Source organism: Eurosta solidaginis, chromosome 4, assembly GCF_040869045.1.
Source record: "Eurosta solidaginis isolate ZX-2024a chromosome 4, ASM4086904v1, whole genome shotgun sequence".
In the NCBI taxonomy this organism is placed as follows: domain Eukaryota; kingdom Metazoa; phylum Arthropoda; class Insecta; order Diptera; family Tephritidae; genus Eurosta; species Eurosta solidaginis.
Genome location: NC_090322.1, coordinates 178,546,684 through 178,570,433, shown reverse-complemented (window position 1 = coordinate 178,570,433; position 23,750 = coordinate 178,546,684). Strand labels below are relative to the sequence as shown.

General features: G+C 35.7%; 1 protein-coding gene across 28 annotated transcripts in view; it reads left to right on the top strand.

The window, feature by feature from the left end:
- The window catches only part of mmd (mind-meld), a 1,228,927-nt gene extending 1,206,585 nt beyond the window's left edge, over window positions 1-22,342 (top strand). For 22 of the 28 annotated variants that reach the window (XM_067784016.1, XM_067784007.1, XM_067784005.1 and 19 more), the window contains 2 exons: window positions 12,244-12,600; window positions 20,615-22,342. In XM_067784016.1, the coding sequence (XP_067640117.1) occupies window positions 12,244-12,600; window positions 20,615-21,206 (949 nt within the window). In that variant the 3' untranslated portion in view covers window positions 21,207-22,342. The remainder of the gene's footprint in view (window positions 1-12,243; window positions 12,601-20,614) is intronic. The other 6 variants (XM_067784029.1, XM_067784026.1, XM_067784027.1 and 3 more) reach the window with 4 other exon arrangements.
- The last annotated feature ends 1,408 nt before the right edge of the window (window positions 22,343-23,750 follow it).

Genomic DNA, 23,750 nt, shown 5'->3' with positions numbered 1-23,750 from the left:
CTAAAAAATCTTTACAAAAAGGTAGCAGAAAGCGTCTGAGTTTTCTTGAGAGATGGCTACTATTTGACTAATGAAACAATTTTTTGAGCATTTCTAGGGCGAATTTTTTTATTAAGTCGTTAGATTTTTTCGTTATATCGTTATGTCGGCATTTCTGTCCATACCTAGCAAGTAAAATAAATACAATGGCTCCGTTTTCCAAGTATACCTTCTATTCTGGTTAAGTCAAGAGTGATATCTAAAGCACGAGCGTCAAAAGACAAACAAAGAGGCACGCTCATTCTGCGTCTCTTTCTATCTACGCTGTTAAAACGCGATAAAACTGCTTATAGAATAGTGGTCACCAAAATTGAAACTGTATCTGTGTTAGTAAGACTAAAATCATCGTAGTGGTAATGGTTGAGTTTTTGATAAAGAAGCAATGAGATAGGACGTATGCACGCATGTCTGTTAATACCCAAAAAACAATTCCAAAATATGCCATATAAATACCACTTCATTGCTTGAGTCTAACGAAAAAATTTAAACAAAGAAAATATCAACATTAAACCATGAAAACATTCTGCGGATGAGCGTTTGTTTGCAAAATATCTTTGGCAAATACGCAAATAAACAATAGCCTCCTCCGAAGTTGCTATTCTGCTTGTTCAGCGACGACTAATGCGGCAGTTACTCACGAACGTACGCACCAAAAACGTGTCAGCTGACACGACCTGTCTTATGAGTGTGCAATGTAAACGAAAACTCACCGACGTGCAACGCCCGTACGTACGTAGCCCGGAACGTAGACATCAAAACAATTTTGATTTGTTCCGTAAGAACGTGTCAGCTGATCGCTCTCTCACTAAACAGAGTTGCCTAGTAAAGTTGTGTGCGCTAATTTTTGACCGTTTGCAGTTTTATGCAAAAACACCTGATTAAAGTTTGAAAAATTGTGAAAATAATTCGAAATAATAATGTAACAGTGCAGATTACAAATATGTAATCTATTTGTATTTATTTAATATTAATTCTAGCCTTTTACAACATCAAAAATGAAATTGGAAAAAGTTGATGTTTCCGTAAGCATGCATGAAAAATGGTCAATGGCAACAGTGCTTGTATGTAAACAATACACACACAAATATGTTATGTACATGTACACAGACGCACACATTGATTCCTACGGGCTTGAGGGTTCGGTCAAACGTATTTCGTACGACAAACGTCCGTACGTACGACATACGTCGGTGGGTAATTGCAGCTTAAACCAAACAGAATAATAATACGTGTGAAGTGAGCGCGAATAATTATTTCACTAGCTGACGACCACTGATAAAGAACATCTTGTCAGACAATTTGACAGATAAGATATCACACTTGTTTTGTTCACAACGATACTTCCAGTACGTTGACGTAAAAGAGTTAGATAATTAAACAATTATATTTTTTTTTTTGGAATATTGTTATGGCAAGGGCAACCCAAAGTATGCCACAGTATAATTTTTATGTGACTCATAACCACTAAACCAAAAAAAATATGCATACATTCCACAAAAATATATGAAGTTTGAACTACACTTTATATAGCATATTTTAAAATAAATGCATATCTGCATATTTTTATAACCAGCTGTATTTGTACAGAGGGTATTATAACTTTGATTGGATAATGGTTTGTTGTACAGGTATAAAGGAATCGAGATAGATATAGACTTCCATATATCAAAATCATCAGGAAGGGAAAAAAAAGTTGATTGAGCCATGTCAATTCGCTACACGAGCTTATCTGTATCCAGAATAGATTGGTACTGAAAATGAGCGAATTCGGATGATAACCACGCCCACTTTTTATATTTATAACCTTTTGGAAAACACAAATAACCTGATTATTTAGTAAATAATACACCTAGAATGTTGAAATTTGACGCGTGAACTGGTATTGAGACTGGATAAAAATTTGTAAAAAATTTTTATAATGGGCGTGGCACCGCCTACTTGCGGTAAAATCAATTTTACAAATATTATTAATCATAAATCAAAAATCGTTAAACCTATCGTAACAAAATTTGGCAGAGAGGTTGCCTTTACTATAAGGTATGAAGAACAAGTAAGGAAGTTTAAGTTCGGGTGTAACCGAACATTACATACTCAGTTGAGAGCTATGGTGGCAACATAAGGGAAAATCACCATGTAGGAAAATGAACCGATGGTAACCCTGGAATGTGTTTGTATGACATGTATATCAAGTGAAAGGTATTAAAGAGTATTTTATGAGGGAGTGGGCCATAGTTCTATAGGTGGACGCCATTTAGGGATATCACCATAAAGGTGGATCAGGGTTGACTCTAGAATTTGTTTGTACGATATGGGTATCAAATGAAAGGTGTTAATGAGTATTTTAAAAGGGAGTTATCCTTATTTCCATAGGTGGACGCCGTTTCGTGATATCGCCATAAAGGGGACCAGGGGTGACTCTAGAATGCGTTTGTACAATATGGGTGTCAAACGAAAGGTATTAATGAGTATTTTAAGAGGGCGTGGGCCTTAGTTCTATATGTGGACGCCTTTTCGAGATATCGCCATAAAGGTGGACCAGGGGTGACTCTAGAATTTGTTTGTACTATACGGGTATCAAATGAAAGGTGTTAATGAGTATTTTAAAATGGAGTGGGCCTTAGTTCTATAGGTGGACGCCTTTTCGGAATATCGTTATAAAAGTGGACCAGGGTTGACTCTAGAATGCGTTTGTACAATATGGGTATCAAACGAAAGGTGTTAATAGGTGTTTTAAAAGGGAGTGGGCCTTAGTTCTATGGGTGGACGCCTTTTCGGGATATCGCCATAAACGTGGACCAGGGGTGACTCTAGAATGCGTTTGTACAATAGGGGTATCAAATGAAAGGTGTTAATGAGTATTTTAAAAGGGCGTGGGCCTTAGTTCTATAGGTGGAGGCCTTTTCGAGTTATCGCCATAAAGGTGGACCAGGGGTGACTCTAGAATTTCTTTGTACGATATGGGTATCAAATGAAAATTGTTAATGAGTATTTTTAAAGGGAGTGGGCCTTAGTTACATAGGTGGATGCCTTTTCGAGATATCGCCATAAAGGTGGGCCAGGGGTGACTCTAGAATTTTTTTGTACGATATGGGTATCAAATGAAAGGTATTAATGAGTATTTTAAAAAGGAGTGGGCCTTAGTTCTATATGTGGACGCCTTTTCGAGATATCGCCATAAACGTGGACCAGGGGTGACTCTAGAATGTGTTTGTACGATATGGGTATCAAATGAAAGGTATTAATGAGTATTTTAAATGGGAGTGGGCCTTAGTTCTATAGGTGGACGCCTTTTCGAGATATCGAACAAAATGTGGACCAGGGTAATCCAGAACTTCATCTGTCGGGTACCGCTAATTTAGTTATATATATAATATCACTACAGTATTCTTTCCAAGATTCCAAGGGCTTTTGATTTCGCCATATAAAACTTTTTCATTTTCGTCTACTTAATATGGTAGATGTCACACCCATTTTACCAAGTTTATTTTTTAAGTTATATTTTGCGCCAATAGACCAATACAATTACCATGTTTCATCCCATTTTTCGTATTTGGTATATAATTATGGTATTTTTTTCATTTTTCGTAATTTTTGATATCGAAAAAGTGGGCTCATAGTCGGATTTCGGCCATTTTTTACACCAATACAAAGTGAGTTCAGATAAGTACGTGAACTGAGTTTAGTAAAGATAAATCGGTTTTTGCTCAAGTTATCGTGTTAAAGGCCGAGCGGAAGGACAGACGGCCGACTGTGTATAAAAACTGGGCGCGGCTTCAACCGATTTCGCCCTTTTTCACAGAAAACAGTTACCGTCCTAGGAGCTAAGCCTCTACCAAATTTCACAAGGATTGGTTAATTTTTGTTCGACTTATGGCATTAAAAGCATCCTAGACAAATTAAATGAAAAAGGGCGGAGCCACACCCATTTTGAAATTTTCTTTTATTTTTGTATTTTGTTGCACCATATCATTACTGGAGTTGAATGTTGGCATAATTTACTTATATACTGTAAAGATATTAACTTTTCTTTTAAAATTTGAATTAAAAAATTTTTTTTTTTAAAAAGTGGGCGTGGTCGTTCTCCGATTTTGCTAATTTTTAGTAAGCAGACATATAGTAATAAGAGTAACGTTCCTGCTAAATTTCATCATGATATCTTCAACGACTGCCAAATAACAGCTTGCAAAACTTCTAAACTACCTTCTTTTAAAAGTGGGCGGTGCCACGCCCATTGTCCAAACTTTTACTATTTTTCTATTCTGCGTCATAAGTTCAACTAACTTACCAAGTTTCATCACTCAATACGTTTTTGGTAATGAATTATCGCACTTTTTCGATTTTTCGAAATTTTCGATATCGAAAAAGTGGTCGTGGTTATTGTCCGATATTGTTCATTTTAAATAGCGATCTGAGATGAGTGCCCAGGAACCTACATACCAAATTTCATCAAGATACCTCAAAATTTACTCAAGTTATCGTGTTAACGGACAGACGGACGGACGGACGGACATGGCTCTATCGAATTTTTTTCGATACTGATGATTTTGATATATGGAAGTCTATATCTATCTAGATTCCTTTATACCTATACAACCAACCGTTACCCAATCAAAGTTAATATACTCTGTGAGCTCTGCTCAACTGAGTATAAAAATTACCGAAATCGGTTGAGGACCATGCCCACTTTTATATAAAAGATTTTTAAAAGGGTCGTGGGCTAATAAAATAAGCTATATCTTTGCAAAAAGGGCTTTATTACAATAGTATTTCACTTCCCAAGTGGATTTATAACAATAAATAGGAACAACTTCAAATTTTTAAAAATGGGCGTAACACCGCCCCTTTTATGACTAAGCAATTTTCTATGTTTCGGGAGCCACAACTCGAAGAAAAATTTGTTCAGAATAGAACCATATGTATATGTATTATTTCGCAGCCTTGTAACACTATTAAGCACAAAAAACAAACAACAACAGCATTTCAAGTGTGCAGCTGGGTATGGTAATGTTCGGTTTCACCCGAACTTAGACTTCCTTACTTCAATTACTTCAATTTGTACTTGTTTATAGGCATATTTTATTAAAATATGAGTTTAAGTAATGTAGCAATATGGCATTTATGCATTAAGGTAGACTGGGGTGAAAAAATGAAGGGAAGCTATAGAAATACTTTGATAGTGTATAACAAATATTTATATTGAGTTTTTATTCGCTGAAGCCAACGTACGTTTTTCGCCGCTTTGCCAAATTAGCATATACAGGATTCAGCTGATGATTTTTTACTTTTATATTTCGAATAAAAAACTTTGGTTCGGCTTGTGTAATGGTTTCATTTAATCCATTACAATTTATTCCATAAAGCCAATAAGATTACATCGGCTAAACGGTCACCATTAGACTTGAATACCCCTTGTTGTGTTAATTCTATCACCCTTACAAGAATGTAGGCCACAGTTCCTATCATCTCTGTCGAAGGACTTTAAGAGTCTGAGCTTTGTATTCACATACAAAAAAAAACATAAAAAGAAGTTTGCGTCGGTTGAAATTGGATGATCAGTGGAAACCACCAAAACAAGAGACTACGCGACGCGGAAATGCATCCTTCAGAATATTTCACGTGCTTGAAGAGGAAAACAGTTTATCCAGATTTTTAGTCTGTGTTTGTCCCCCTGGTTCTTTCGGAATATAAAAAATTCATACTTTATAGCTTATATATTTTTAAGTATAAATCAAGATTTTAATGTTGTTTTCAAATATAAAATGGGTATTTTTTGCATATTTTAGGTTGCCCTAGTTCAGACACAGAAAAAAAGGGTTTCATTTGCTTGAAACGAGCTTTTAAATGATCCTGAAACGCAACGTTACGTACATGCTATACGGCAACACGTTAAACGCTGCAATTCTGCTTCGATTTATATGGTTTCTACTTACAACTTTGTTGAATTGCTTGTTTGGTTTATCAAAAGTTATTTAATTTGTTCTCTTTTTTATTATGCATTTGAATCATTTTTTGTAAATTAGGACAGTAGGTGCCTATTTTTTTAGAAAACTAGTTATGAAGGTAAAAAAAAAAAAACTAGTGTACTTGTTACTAACTTTACATAAATGGTAGTATATAAACATTAAACAAATATTTATGAAATATATATGTATATGTGTGTATATCTAAACGTATGCTGTGAGATGCTGCAACCCGCTTTAACTGATGCCATTTTTTACCACCACTAAATATGCCTATGTATATTGAACAAATTACCGTGATTTCCAGTAGCACAGACAAAAGTCAATATAATAAACAAATTTTATAAAATTCCAAAAAAAATAAATATCTAAGTTAATTGATAAAACACATGGCACTTATATTATTTGCAACTTTTAATATTTTTGCAGGATTTAGGCTGGAATATCTGGTGTGATAAAGGTTGGTTCCTGTTTGGTATTCTTACAAACACATTTGCAACGTTAGAATTGATTTGAATGAATTAAACATCGGTTGAGTGTAAGATCGCGCTCTATATAAGCTGGCGTTTCGCAAACGGACTATCCTAGCAAATGCCAGAATTATCCCAGAATTTGCTTCAATAATGCCTCTTTTTTCAGAAGATACATATATTGTCGATCCCATGGAAGGCTAACACGTTTCGAATTTCCACACTAACACCGTTTATTATTTGCGTAGAAGACTACTAATTATCAATTGGTCGTGTGTAAGACTAACACAGTTCGTTCAGGTCCAGATTTGTAGGTTAGGTTAGGTTGAACTGGCTGGTTTGTGAGAACCTCATATATAATGAATCAGTTCATAGTGTTGCCAGAAGTTTGTTTTAACGACCAAACTGAAAAACCCTATCAAAAACCAGGACCTATGTTATAAAATAACTCCATCATTTTGATAGATACTAGAAGTTTTCTAGGACCTAAGCCACTTGATGCTTCTAGAACTGATGCCTATATCACTACTTATAGCTATAGTCTTAGCCTGACAAGTGCTCGATCGCTTTCTTCTCCAAACAGCCCTTCATACATCTAAAACAATTGACGCCCCTGCAGTTCAAGCTATTTTCTTCCAGTGTTTTTAGTACTTTGATTACGTCTACTTCTTCCGCACGAAAAACAATAAAGTGATCCGGCAGCTTGTTGAATCTGTTTATTTCTGAATCTCCACAGTATACCGCAGACCCTACTATATTTTATTACTTCGGAACCATCGGTGCACACATGTATCATCTCGTCTGCCATTTAGGCATCCCTGTGCCAACCATCCGCTTTTATTGTGGCTCTAAGAGCCTCTTCGAAGCGCTGGTACGGAATAAGTTAGCCTATTCACACTAATCGATGAATCGATGAATCGATGATCGATGGTGTTACCCCACCAAGCTTAGCCTTAGTCCAATTAGGAACCCTATATTTCCTAGTAAATAATCCAGATCGGTGTTTTCCGCATTGGCGGTTAATCCATTTTCAGATGCCCAATCATGTATATTCCGAAGCGCCTGATCCATCAGAGAGGTGATAGTTGGTTTAACTGCTCCCCTGTCGAGCTATTTAAGCAATTGGTTGATGACCAGTGCACACAGCTTTGGCGATAATACCCCACACTGCGGCGTTCCTCTGTTTATCGATTTTACGACGTGATGATTCTGCAGTTTAACATGCAGTCGTTCCAATTTATCAATGCTGAATGTACTTCAATCAGGTTGAGACTGCCAATTTTTGCTCGTTTTGATACATTGTTGAAAACCACGGCAATGTTGAGAAAAACGTCTGAGACATATTCCTGGTTTAGTGGAATCATGTCGTGCTGAAGAGAATAATGCTTCGTTCATATTCGATTTTATATATACATCTATTTATCTCTCTCGGGTTTTTAGGAGAAAAGATAACTGCTTCTTCACGCTTTCGGAATAAAGATTACTAGAGTCGTTCTCCAAGATTACAGGACGCGATTCAGTTTTATGCAACGCTAAAATATTAAACTAAGCATTTCTACAAATTTTTTATCGCCTATTTAATTTTGGTATTGGTCACCAATCCTAATAATGCTCGGTTCGTATTTGGAGTGTAGACAAAGTTATGCAATTCCTCTGCATTATCCCCTGATGGGAAGGGTGTGCTAAATAGCGTCTCAAGAGACTTTTCACTACTGTCGGACCATTCCCTGTCGTCTTTTTTTATTAGTCCCTGGACTGCATCTTCCTTAGAGAGGAATTTTCTCAGCCTCGCCGTTTCGCTGGATCATTCTATGTCCACACAGAAATGTTTCCATGAAATCCTCTTTGACCTGTTGATTTCACGTTTATAGATCCTCAACAGATTCCTGTATTCTGCCCAGCACTCCTCGCTTTCTGCAACTTTTGCAAGTTTAAAAAGTCGTCCTTTACCTGCCATTTAAGAAGCATCAACTCCTCACTCTACCCTGACTGATAAATGCATGGTTATGCTTACCTTCCATAACGAGCAGTGTTAGTTTTCCACGCGAGGTACCGAAAAGTGTTAGTCTTCCATGGGACCGACGATATCGCTCATTTGCTGCAACGTCGTCATAACTCAAAAAACACAATTTTCCAGGAGAGCCATCCAAAGATTTTAACTGTCATATGTTGCGCATATAAAGGCATATTTTCATTTTTATACCACGTGCTAAATTTTTACTGATCACGAAGATTTGTTTGTACAACATAGATCATGATATTGGGTACGTTTATGTGTTATTAACTCAAAAGTCATGTTTTTTGAGTTATGACGCCATTGCAGCAAATGAGCGATATGTACTTATATTGAAACGTGGTATTTTTCAAACAAATTTCGAGATATTTTGTCCTTCGAACGTATTCTGAAAATATACTGCGTTTTCCAAACGGCAGTCTTAACGGAGTGCTCTTCTATTCAGCCGTTGATAAGGTCCTCAACTCATAAGCCTGTAAACTTTTATATCAGCATAATTGGTATTTAGTAGTAGTTTTCATAACAAAAAAATAGGCACCTCTATGAATCCTCTTAGAAAATAGTATGCAATGAAAATTATTGTTAGAGGAATTCAATTTTTTTTTATTCGTGGATTACATGTGGATTCGTGGATTACATATTTCGGGATCCGACGATCCTTCATCACATGCTTTTCTTGTACTGGGATTCGGTCCCATGCATCAACATGTTAGTCATTTTTAAAAAGTACAGAACGGCTCTAAGAATAATTCATAAAAACTTCAACACAGACATATGATAGCCAAATTGTTACATGGAATCGAATCCCAGTTCGCGAAAAGGATCAAAAGTTTCTTGATTACTTGATTTTTTTTAAACGAAGTTTTTAAGTTTTTCTTAAAGCAAATTAAAGTAGATACAAGTGAAGCCATGAGAGCTGATCTTTTGTGTTACGCCTTGTCGCAGGCTACTACAACCAGAGCCGGACTAACATAAGGAGAGCTTAAGTGACTGAACAGGGGACCAGAACCAAAATTCAACATATTTTAACAAAAAATTCGTTAACGATAATTTTATCTAAATAAACTCATAATTGGTTGTTCATTGGAGACGTGCAATATTAGAAATTGGCATAGATCAGTACTCTAAGATAAAGTCCAGAAAAGACACGAAATTTTGTTAATAAAAAGTCACATTCTTAAAATATGTACTTATACCTTCATTATCGTTAACATCCCTATGCATAATAATAAAACCCAAAAGATTCGAAAGTGATTTGGAATCCTATCAATAAATATTAGTCTAGCATTCTCCGTAATTCCATTAAAGATTTCAAAAGAGGACGTAACCGCCTACTCTAACATTCGTATAATTTGCGTAGTAAGACCTAGCCAGCATGGATTTTAAAAAGCTCTCTACAGTAGACTAACCAGGCATTGTAGCCGTACTGATAGAGCAAAATCGTGTTATTGACCAGATCATCTCCTATTGACTTGAACAGCTTGGCGCATAATCCACTATACAAAACTCTCTATTCGACATAGTTGGGTGGTGGGACGTATTTGCCATCGTAAGGGATAGAGGCATCGGGTTCTTCATCTCCATTGTTATTTAGAGATGATGTTTTCCCTACATAAATTAAGTACTCCCACTACTTCAGTTACAAGGTCCGCATTATTTGAGAAATCTTCTGTCTTCTGCAAATTTTCTTTTGTGTTATTTTGGGCATTAATTTCTTTCGGAAAACATCTGCAACTCATGCATTTCAGCCCGTAATTTCTTTGGTTGAATCATGGCAGTGTAGAGCAGGGCACGAGAAACGATCTCAGATATAAACGGCTGCCTGTTATTTTGTTAACAGTGCTTCATACAATGGGTGCGACCACTCACAAATTGTCATCAAAGTACTTAACGGAAGCCCAAGGGAACTAACGGTTTCAACAGCGGTGGCCCATAGGGAAGTTGTTGTTAAAGGGGCAGGTTCCAAATTACGGTTGAAGCACTGTTAATACAACAACAAAAGCAGAAATCATGACTGATCAGAGCATGACACTGAGCGGAGAAAAGTTCAAATTTTGATGGAACCTGGTGCTGAACGCCGAATTTTCCGACTGTAGCAACAAAAACTACTTCATTTCCCACATGCTTCACAGTACCTTAAGACTGACTGCAGTTAAGAAAAGAATAACACTTTTTATCCTAAAATACTCACCCTCATAGCTTTTCGAAACTTTTTGATTTTATATAAGTTATGTAAGTAAGGTTGAATTGGCCAGTCCGTAAGCACCTCACATAGGCTGAATGAGTCCGTAGTGTTAGCAGAATTTTGTTTAATGACCAAACTGAAAACCCCTATCAAAAACCAGGACCTATGTTATAAAATAACTCCGTTCTCTTGGCAAATACTAGAAGCTTCCTAGGTCTTAAGCCACTTGCTGCTTCTAGATCTGACAGCTGTATCACTCCTAATAGCTGGAGTCTTAGCCTATCAAACGCACGACACGAGCACAAAACATGTTCGATTATTTCCTCCTCCAGCCCGTAATTCCTAAATCTACTATAACTGACAAATCCTAATTTAAAGGTATTTGATGCCAAAAGACAGTGTCAGAATACCCGTCATGAGTCTACAGTTCTCTCTTTTTAATGATAGAAGTAACATTGTTAGTCTAAGGTTGTAAGACTTACACATGATCATCGATACCTTACAGCCCTGCGCTTGGGTCCACGCCTTTCCTGCTTGGTCCATCATGTGCAGCTCTCGCCATAGTCTCGCCCAATATAATTGGGACGTCTACAGAGCAAGCTTCAAGGGATGGACCCTTTTTAGCTAGCTCATTCGCTTTTTCATTTCCATCTATTCCCATATGCCCTGGAACCCAATATAGATATACGCTTCTCTTTATCCCGGCTCTTTCCGGAGATTGCTTACACACTAACAAAATTTCAGATAATGTGCTATGGGATATTATTGCCTGAATTGCTGCTCGGCTGGCAATATAAAAGTTGACGCGGCTGCAGTTTAAGCTATTTGTATCCAGTGCCTCCACTGCTTTGGTTACAGCTACTACTTCCGCCTAAAAAACCTTACAGTGATCTGGCAACTTGAGGATACGTCTATTCCCGGATCAGTGCAGTATATCGCAGATCCTACTTCTTCCATTGATTCGGAACTAACGGTGTACACGTGCATCGCCTTGCGTCAACCATCCACCTCTACTATGGCTCTAAGAGCCCCTTCGAAGTGCAAATACGGTATCAGGTAGTCGTTCTGTGTTTGATGATGCTATACTATTATGGCCGTATGGTCTACGTTCAAGCTGACCAGAGGCACTTAGCCTCATTGTACTTAAGCTTAATTAAGTGACAGTTTTTTGTGTTGTTTGAAAGATTAATTTTCCGATTTTAGAGCAGCAGGACAAAATTATTTCAAAAAATAGATTCTGGTTTCCTAGTTGTCTTAACATGTTAAGTCCGGCTCTGAGTGCTTTTAATTCCATGCGATACCAGTACTTTTCGTTGCATCTAATTTTAAATACTAAATTAATTGTTAATTTTTGTATTCTTTTTCAATTTTTAATTTAAACAATTATTTTTTTGCATTACACCAATACTTAAGTAAAGTATGTGTGAGTGTGTGTATATCGCGTGTGTGAAATTTTATAGGTATCATTTGTATGAGAGCATATTTAATTAATATATGTACATATATATATGTTCATATATACATACATACATACATATGATGATGTTACAATACGTCTCTATAATTGAATCGCAGCTCAAATCAGCAATTAGCACAATCCCAGAAAACTGCAACAATACATCCGTCTTACAGCAGTCGTTGTCGTCCACGTTCCGATGAAGAGTCGCGCTTCGCTTACGGAAGGTATAGACATCCACAAGCAGCTAATAGACATCCATCGCATCAATCGCATTCACCTCATGCTTCTTTCGGACATCATACGCATCATTCGCATGCCCACGGTCATGCTACGCACGGCCCACACTCATCATATCACTCGTCGCATACACACTTGCATCAGGATGACGAGGGTATTTACGAGAGTGCCGATCACCATGATCGTTCGGTGGTTGATGCACGTATCGATCCGCGGGAAACACCCGATAGTGAGAGGTAGGTACTCGTAGCATTCAATTTCACTCACACGCTCTCTCTCTGTCTATCTCTCTTTATATATTTTCCTTTTCCTTTACCTTTGCCTCGCTCTATGTCCATATTCCTCTCACTTTTGTCACCTGTCACCCAGTATACCTTATACCCATATGTATGAGAAGTTAAGTAGTTCTCATATTACGTTTGCTTTTCCCATACCTGAATGCATATCCCAAATCAAGTAAAAAAAAACATATCAGATTAACCGAATATTCTACAATATGCAATTTAAATTAGCTCGAGATTCCCGCATATACTACCTTATTGAGCTTCTTTTCTTTCCTATTTTCCCAATGACCTAACCCTTAGCTAAACACTTAAGTAGATTCCCGCTGTCGCTTGCTTACTCAAAGGCTATCCAAATTCCAATTTGACTTAATTTGTGTATTTCATCCTTTAATCTTTCTGTACAGCCTTTGGCTTACATTATCCACCCTATTCCAGATTACCAGTGCCCTACACTGAATATCCACATCCAACTACCGCAATCAGTTCAAGCAAATCCCTTAAATCGTATTGTAATCCTATTTTATGATCACTTATTTAAGAAATATTTAAGTAATTATAATTTGATTGAATATCTAAATTTTATTCGATTTAATTCAATTTGTTTTGTAAAAAATTTAGGAGTTAAGTTGACTTTTCTATTTTAATTATTTAAATCGCTGTATTGTAATTGTAGTAGTAGTAGTGTTGTAAAGTAAAGAACCAAAAATATGCTGAAACAAAAAAGGGAAGATGCACACGTGGCGTAGCTTCATAGACGCGTACATTACGCAGCATGCGAAATCTGTACGCTTTGATGTCGAACACATATACATATTTGAATGGAGAGCTGCACACGAGGCGACGGCTGCGTGCAAACAACTAAGCATGTAAGGTTAATGTAGCTACGCGTACAGAACGACTGGCGGTGGGTGTCCGTACGCCTTGAAAAAAAGGAAGAACAAAAAGTTTGTTTACTTTTTATTGATGCTAATTTCTGTAGTTAGAAAATATTTTTTTATTCATGATTAGGGGTGGGCATGAGCTTAGCACCTGCTAAGCGGCAATATACGTATATGATGAGCGAGAGCACAACGACTCACTTACTTACTTTGCTGGCTTAACTGGCGCCAATTGGTTACAGCAAGGGAATTTAAATCGGTGTTCACCTGGTCCTTCCAGCGAAGTGGCGGCCACTCTCTTCCTCCGCTTCCATAGGTGGGTTCCAATAAAAATACTTTCTTAGCCGGAGCTTCATCATTCATTTGCATAACATGGTCTAGCCAGCGTAACCGCTGCATTTTATTTTGCTCGATTATGTTGATATCTGCGTAAAGCCCGTTCAGCTCATTATTAAATCTACTTCGGGACATGCTCTTTTCAACGCTTAGAGGCCAGTAAATTTTTAGAAGAGCTTTTATCCAAAACACTCACAGAGCCACCGTGGACTTGTAGAGCATGATTTCATATTGCCGAGAGAGGACGTTGCTTTTCATTTGCCTACCTAGTCACAACGACTACTCGGTAAAAATCTCGCTACGCTTTTGTGTATAACAGTGGTGCGCTCGAAAGCTTCGGGAAACTATTCGGCCTTCACTTAGATGTAATGTGAGCGCAGCGACGACGGTTGCCACACCATGTTTTCATTTGGGACCAAAATCCATCGAAAAAAAGGACCAAATCTCAGAAAAAGGGACCAAATTGTTGTTTTATTTGATTGTGATGCAAGCAGTTCACAAATGTGTCGTAGTCATTGTTAAATATAAATTTTCAGGATGTTTCCATGGTTTCCTAAACAAAACTTTAATAGACTTAGCGAATAGGAGACTTAATTCAAACTGCACAAACAAAAACACTACTCTTAGGTATTATATTTTCAAATTTCTAGGATAAGTCTATGCCTTCACTAACTATACGTTTTGAACGTAGTTTTGCTGACAAATCTCTTAGTTCCAGCATTATGTTGTTCATTGGAAAGAAATAAAATATGTAGCGCAGTTAGGTTTTAGTAAGAAAAGGCTCAAAAATTTGCGTTTTGTTCTAGCCGAACTATAAGCAAACTCAGTAAATCATAAATGATGCTTACTTTTTCCCCTGAACGTTGAGGTTAAAAATCAAACGTCTTAAAAGTTTCAACTGTGCAATAGCGGGACCTGATTACATTTAAGTATGTACTAGAAATTAGTTAACAGCGTTGTTATTGAAGTTTATGGGGTTCTGTATCTACGAGAATAAAACACAAAACACTTCTTTCGAAATCAAATCTTTTTTATACTTGCTTCAAAATCTGAATAAAATAGTAAATTTGTTCAATAGCGATTCGTTATTCATTTATAAAGTTACAGCTTTCAAGAAGTATTCCTGCTTTACTTACAGTTAAAATATTTCTTATTCCAAGCTACTTAGTTTTCAAGTATTCGGCGTGCCTTAACACCACAATACTTCTGCAACACCACAACATTCCTTCAATTTTTACATAGGGTTTCTTTGTAAAAAATTTTGAAAGTGTTACCAAACATAAAACCAATTGGTTTCATTATTTTAGTTAGTTTTCAATTCAAATTCATCCATCAGTGGAGAGCCCTGCCAAAGTTCTTAGAGGCGCACGTGCATTTGAGAAAAATTTTCTTAGCTCAACTAGTGAAAAAAATCTATCACGAAAAGTGTTTGATAACCGATCGAAATTCTGGATACTAAAACATGTTTTTTTCTGATAAGTCCGTGTAATGTGTTTGCCCTTAAATCCATGACTTTTCTTATTAATGCCTCGCCTAAAATATCTCCTATGAAATGTCATCGGTCTGCTATACTTTATTGACAGCAATTTTTGTGGTAAGATTTCCATATACATAAGTAAATTGAAAGTGTATCAAATGTTGTGGGCAGAGTTGTGAATTTTAACCTCAGTGAAAAAGGAAGAAAAGTACAAAAGCGTGGCTGCTGCGTAAAAAGGACCAAAATTGAAAAAAAGGGACCATCGGACCAAATGGGGTTGGAAGGGACCATTTTTGGGCCAAATGGACCAAACGTAGCAATCGTGGCAGCGACAGCGATTCAGTAAACAATCAAGCAGTCAATTAGTTTTAGCTTGTACTTCAAACAGTAAATATCTCCCTCGTGAATTCTATACTCTACTCATCTCCTTGTAAACACATATTACTACAATAAGTTGCGTTTGTATTCTAAGCTCTGTAGGCGTTGTGCACCACTGGTGTATACTTAGCCACTCTCAATTTGGTAATAGTGTATATGTGGTCCACCGCTGATCATAGACATTATTAAATAGATCAAAGAACTGTAACAGGTTCCAAACAAGAAATCCTTTTTCTCACTCATTCGCGTGGTGTAAAGTTGCTTTTCATAATTTTTAAATATGTACATGGAGATGTACACAACATTTCCTACTTATGGTGCATTTAGTTTCGATGACGAAAATAGCCTCCATAAATTAATTAATTATTTTTTTAACAAATTTTTGGTTTTTGTAGTGACGCTTAAAATTAGCTTCGTGCGCAGATCTTGCGACGTAGAGGAATCGTAGCTACATGATATATCTTGTACGCTTCTATGACGCTACTGAATACCGAAAATATTTAAAAAAAAATGATATCTTTGAACTGTATTGACATACGCCAGTCTTAACGAAATCTATCAAAAGTAACTATAATTTCGTATAATAATTTTAGATACCACAAATGAATGCATTCTAAACATAACATTATTTAAGTAGTATGTACATAAGTATGCCAAACCCTAATGCTAACGAAAAAAAAAAAATCGGATATTTTTTCATCGAAGCCACAAAATGTATTCTATGAACAAATTTAAAAACTTCAATAAATGTGCAATGGTTCTGCTTGCTTACTTACATAATTGGCGCTTAACCGTCTAAACGGTTATGGCCGTCCAACAAGGCGCGCCAGTCGCTCCTTCGCTCCGCCAACCGGCGCCATTTGGTCACACCAAGGGAGTTTAAATCGTTTTCCACCTGGTCCTTCCAACGGAGTGGGGGCCGCCCTCTACCTCTGCTTCCATTGGCAGGTTCCGATAGAAACACTTTCTTGGCCGGAGGATCATAGCATAACATGGCCTAGCCAGCGCAGCCGCTGCATTTTAATTCTCTGGACTATGTTAATGTCTGCGTATAGCTCGTACAGCTCATCATTAAATCTTCTTCGGTACTCACCATCGCCAACGCGTAAAGGTCCATAAATCTTTCGAAGAACTTTTCTCTCGAACACTCCCAAAGCCGCTTCATCTGCTGTTGTCATAGTCCATGCTTCTTCCCCATATAGCAGGACGGGTACGATAAGTTACTTGTGCGTATGATTTTCGTTCGCCGAGAGAGGACTTTACTTTTCAATTGCCTACCTAGTCCAAAGTAGAATTTATTGGCAAGATTGATTCTTCGCTGCATTTCAGTGCTGATGTTACTGCTAGTGTTGATGCTGGTTCCCAAATAAACGAAGTCTTTTACTATTTCGAAATTATGGCTGCCAACAGTAGCGTGGTTGCCAAGGCGCGTATGCGCTGACTCTTTGCTCGATGACAGCAGGTACTTCGCTTTGGTTCTGCTTGCAGTGCCGGTAATTTTGCTGTTGCTGTTTTGCTGGAAATGATCAAAAAAGGTTTATTTTTTTCTTTGCGGACAAACTTATGATTAGCGCTTACGCCGCTTTTCGCGATTACTCTTCATATATATTTATATAGTTTTTGTGCTGAGCTCTTTCTTATCATATCAAATGCACTCACGTCGCTAGCCTACCAGCCAGCATAAGACCTCATCAGTTAGTCACTGTCACCTCTTACATGAATTGGCAAAGCATTCGTAATGTTTCATGTTCATAAGTATTTTTAAGTTTAATTATTTGGTCCATACTATTGCAGAGTACACATACATAGTATATTTACTAATAAGTAAAAATATTTTTTCTCAGATTAACTCCCATAAGTATTTACCATACATGCATACCTAGATATATGTAACTAATTATTTTAATTAACTTCATTTTCAATTACATAATTGCTTTAACCCTCACATCTGCATTTCTCACCCATTTCTTTGCATATTCGCACATAAAGAATTTAGCATATATGTACCTATACATATGTACATACATACTAAAAACATACATTCATTCATGCATATACTTAATTCAGTGGTGCACGCGAGAGCTTTGTAGAGCTGTGGAAAACTATTCGGCGTTCAACTAAATGTCGGTGTGAGCGCAGTAAGTGAGATTTAGTAAAGCAAGCAATCAATCAGTTTTAGCTTGTACAGCAAGCAGTGAACATCTCATGCGGGACTTATATGCTCAAACATTCTCCACGTAAACACAGATTACAATGACAAAAAATTGTGTCTGAATTCAAAGCTCCGCCGGCGTTGTGCACCACTGATATAGTTATTTAAAATTTGGTCTATCATTATTCATCTACCAGTTAACATACTACCGTTATTAAATATTTGTGCTACTTAAATTAAGAATACCGACCACTTTCTACAGTGAAGCACTCGGCTAATTGGCGCCAATTGGTCACACCAAGATAATTTAAATCGTTTTACACCTGGTCACCCCAGCCGATCGAGGACCGTACTTTCGTTCGCATAACAAGGCCTAGCCAACGTAGCCACTGTGTTTTAGTTCGCTGGACTATGTTGATGTTTGCGTAAAGCTCGTACAACTCATCACTAAATATTCTTCGGCCGTCTCTGACGCTGAGGTCCGTAAATCTTTCGAAGAACCCTTATCTCCAACTTTCACAAAGATGGCAGAGTCCCTGCTTTTGCAGAGCAATGCATTCGCAGAAAATATAAACCCGCGTTTCATCCTCCAGCTCACAAAATTACAGAATTGATGACGCTAGATTTAACTTACTAAGGTGACATCGTAGACTACAGTCTATCGTCTAGTACGCAGTGAGAGTTCGTAGGTTCTCTCTGCTGAGATTATAAACAAGTTTGCATGTCTTTGCCCTGGGCAATCATTTCAGTGTTGTGGAAACTGCTTTGTTTCCCAGTTACCTATTGCTTCCCTAGTGTGTGCCTTTGTGAGTCCACACAAGAGATCTGAACTATAGAATGCTGCTGTAGTATCCTGTTTTGATAGGTAGTCTGCATATTCACTAACTTCATGTCCCTGATGATGGGTTAAAAACCCCTTGTTTTGAATCCCAAATCATTTAGAACTCTTCTGCATTCATACAGCAGCTTAGAAAATAGGGTTCAGATACTCGCTCTCTAAAAATATCTGTTTAGGCAGGTCTGGTCTTGGTCTTTATAAAATATTGTTATCCATCGGCAAATGTATTGCTGCTGTACTGTAAAGCATCCAAACTCGTCTGCCTACGTACTAGAAAATTGTGGGCATTATTAAAAAAGGAGAACAATAATTAAAGTTTTGATTGGCTTTTTGACAGGGAATGCCTTATGTATACTTACACATACATATGCACATATGTATACTCTACTTAATTGTTGTAAATATATACATAACAACACATAAGCACACTGATTTATGTTGGATATATATTAATAAATACTTATGCGGCAGTTACCCACCGACGTGTGCCGTACGTACGGACGTTTGTCGTACGAAGCACGTTTGACCGAACTCTCAAGCCCGTAGGAATCAATGTGTGCGTCTGTGTACATGTACATAACATATTTGTGTGTGTATTGTTTACAACAAAGCACTGTTGCCATTGGCCAGTTTGCATGCATGCTTATGGAAACATCAACTTTTTCCAATTTAATTTTTGATATTGGAAAAGGCCGGAATACATATTAAATAAGTATAAATAGATTAAATATTTATAATCAGCACTTTTACATAATAATTTCGAATTATTTTCGCCATTATTCAAACTTTAATTAGGTGTTTTTGCATAAAATTACAAACGGTCAAAAATTAACGCACAAAAGTTTACTAGGCAACTCTGTCTAGTGAGAGAGCGATCAGCTGACACGTTCTTACGGAAAAAATCCAAATTGTTTTGATTTCTACGTTCCGGGCTACGTACGTACGGGCGTTGCACGTCGGTGAGTTTTCGTTTACATTGCCCACTCATAAGATAGGTCGTGTCAGCTGACACGTTTTTTCTACGTACGTTCGTGGGTAACTGCCGCATAACATATGTACATACGTACACACATACACATAACATTAGGGGGACTCATGTAACCGTATAAATGCCTTATAAAGTGTGTAAACGTATAAATTTATCTAGTTTACGCACGAGCTGTCAAATTTTGTATGAAAAATCATTTACACAATTTGTATAAATTTACGCGCACATTTCATTGTGTAAACGCGGTAAACTCAAAGGAATGCAACCTTGCAGACATTACACCAGGCATTTTCATCAAAAATCTCCAACATCAGCAAGTAAAGGCGTTTTAGTTTTGATTTTTCACTTAGTCTTGGCATTTTTTAATTTGTATAACAATCAAAAAATGTTGTTCGGCAATAATACAGCTGATAAACAATCAAGTTTATCAAGAGTATTACTAGGTGCGTTCATATAACAGCGTGTGTAAATGGATATAATTTTACACCTTATAAGTTTATATGCTATCATGAGTCCCCCTATTATATCTATTTGAAGTATATATATATGAATGCTACTCATTCACGTTTGTTCGTTTGTGGATTGTGATAATCATTAATTGGTTTTGTTGTCGATTTCTTTTGTCTCGTTTCTTTCTTTCAAATTTTCAATGCTTTTGCAATACTTTCCTGCCTGCTAATCAATTGAAAAACTGTTGTTTGATTTTTATTTGTTTCTTTTTTTCAAACTAAATCATTTGGTTGCACTTTTTTACATTACATAATGATTTCTTTGTTTGGAAATTATTTTACTTTATTACGGTACGTTTCGCATTCACTTTTTTTTTTTATTATAATTTCGTTAAAAAATATCCTCCCATCCAATTTTTTTTTTGTTTTTTCCGTGTACCGCTGTTCCTGTTATGATTATTATTTTCTAGTGATGACTTTATTCAAGCTCAACAACAGTTAGCCCGATGGGCGAGTGAGGATGTGGTATCCGTCGTGGTATTGGATCAACCGCAATCCGGCACAATGTCGGATTCCCAACAATCCAGCGGCGTCGGACCAATGTCAACGGCTACAACGAGTACCGTTATACATCATCAACACCCGCACCAGCACCACGGCGATCATCAATCCTCGGCAACGGCAGCTGCGGTGGCGGCAGCAGCAGCGGCAGCCAACAGCAACTCTATAATGGGTTTGGGGGCAGTCGTGCCAAATGGTATAAATGTAAATCAGAGGGACTATTACCCCTCGCCACCCTCAACGGAGACGGAAAGCAGTGGAAGTGTTATCCAACCGCTCAGCCGTCGTTTGCCTATGTCAGCCGATACAGGCCAACAGCAGCAACAAACACAATTGCAGCTGCATCAACTGCATCAGCATCAGCATCAGCATCAATTACAGCATCAACAGCAGCAGCAAATGCAGCTGCAGCAGCAGCAAGGCGACACCACCAGCAGCAGCAACAACAGTCAATCAGGACAAATAATGGAGAATGGTCGATATCCGGAATATAAACACTGATCCTAGTGTCAATGCCAACAACAACAACAAAAAACTAAGACTCAGTAGCAAATATTAAGAAAATATAATGCTCTGTAAAACATAAGCAAACGTAACACATAAAAGCATAGCATAGATAATGAATGAAAGTATTGAAAAAAACCTTAGAGAAAAAATGTATGTATGCACATGGCAATAAATTGTTCTTGCGATTATTACAAATAACAAAAACGAGGACGTTGCATTGGCATTGACAGCAAAAAACATAAATATTTTAGTTACAGCACCAAATTAAAAATAAACAAAAAAATTTTAAAAAAAAATTGCGTTAACAATGCTAATAATTCTAAGCGTAATAAGGAAAATATATATATTAATTTAAAACGAGATATCGACCGAAACCCAGCAATGTGATTTTATACAAATTAGCATTTTAGATTATTTAACTAATTGAACAAATTGCCAACGTTAAAATTGGCAACAAAAAAAACCAAAAAAGACACTCACACAAATAATAAACTAATACTCGAAACAAGAAAACGCATAACCACAATTTGAAGCACACAATCGAATAAAAAAATATCGAATGAAAAAGGTAAATGTAACGTGAATTAATTTATTTAAGAAACAAACAAAAAACACAAAATCAGCATGTATGTGTGTTGGTATGTATGTTAATTTTGCATAAACTCAAATCAAATCGTTTCGCATACACAAAATTAAATCATATGCATACGCACATACCCTGCATACACTTTTGCGACAGAGCAATATAACACCCTTAGTTCTAAATTTAAATTAAAAACCATATAAAAAATATTTTCTTGAAAAAAAGGGGTTAACGGTTAAAGCGAGTAAGGTATGTACATTTTGAGGAAGTACCATTTTTTAATCCTTTTTTTTCTTTGTTTGTTAAGAAATAAGAATTCTGAGGGTTTATATATTAAAATAAACATTCTGATTGTTAATTTAATTTGGTCAACAAATTAGAGGCCTTTTTTTGTTCAAATAAAAAAATAACAAATCCGAGTATTGATTTCAGTTTTAGTCAAAAATTTAAGTGATTTCAGATTTGTATTTTCCTTTTTCGTTGAATAATAAAAATTAGAATTCCGAATGTATTTTAATTTATTTTTAAACAATTTCAGTGACTTCATTCTTTTATCTTAAAAATTAAAACATAAATTCCCAGAGTTAATTTATTTGTTGTTTTAAAATCTAAAATTTTCATTTGGTCAAAATCTAAGTGATTTGAGGCATTTTTTCGTTTGTTTTTTTCTTTTGTTAAAAAATTAAATTTCCGAGCATTGCCTTAATTTCTGGTCAAAAATTGAAGTAAATTATTATTATTTTTTTTTTTGTGATAAATTATAAAAATAAAAAATTATGCTTAGTAAAAATGTAAAAATAAAAATTCTGAGTGTTAATTTAAGTTTTGGTAAAAGCTTTACGTGATTGGAGATTTTTTCCTTTTTTTTTTTTTGTTATTCAATATAATAAACAAGGACTGCGAGTGTAAAATATTTAGAAATCTTAAATTTTTTCTACAAAAAAATTTAAATAAAAATACAAGCGGTTAATTTAATTTTAAGTCACAAATTTTAAGTGATTTGAGATTTTTTCTTTTTTTTTTTTGTTTAGAAATAAAAATAAGCATTCCGAATGTATTTGAAGTTTTGACAAACAATTTTTTTTCACAAATTTAAGTGTCTTAAATTTTTTCTGTTAAAAAATTAAAATAAAAATTCGAACAGTGAATTTATTATTTGATCAAAAATTTAAGTAAGTTGAAATTTTTTTTTGTTAACAAATAGAAAATAGAAATTACGAGTGTAACATAATTTTTGGTCAAATGTTTAAGTGAATTAAATTTTTATTTTTTTTGGTAAATTATTAAACTGAAAATTCTGTGAGTTAATTTAATTTTCGTTCAATAATTAAAGTTATAAATTTTTTTTAATAAAAGATAAGGGTTCCGAGTGTGTTTAAATTTTTAGAAAATTTTTTTTCGGTTAAAAAATTAAAATAAAAATGCCAATTGTGAATCAAAAAATTTTGCGAATTTGAATCAAATGAATGTAAATTTTATCCTTGGCAAACATTTAAGTGTATTGATATTTGTTTTGTTAAAAAACTAAAATTAAAATTCCGAGTGTCAATTTAATCTTTTGTCAAAAAATTAGATGATTTAAGACTTTTTTGTTAAAAAATAAAAACATTTCAAATATTAACTAGAATTCTAATTTAATTTTTGCACACATATTTAAGTGATTTGATATTTTTTTTTTGCTCAAAAATAAGAATTGCGAATGTAATTAAATTTTTGGTCAAAAATTTAAGTGAATTCAAATGTTTACTATTTTTTTTTTTGCTTATATATAAACATATAAACTCCAAATTTATTTTAATCTTTGTAAAAAATGTAAGTGTTTTTTGGTTTTTTTTTTTTTTTTTTTTGTTAAAAAATAAAAATTTATTATTTTGTTTTAATTAAATATGTAATTATTTTTAGTGACTTAAATTAGTGCTCCTTTTTGTGTGACTTCATTTTCTTTTGTTAAGCTA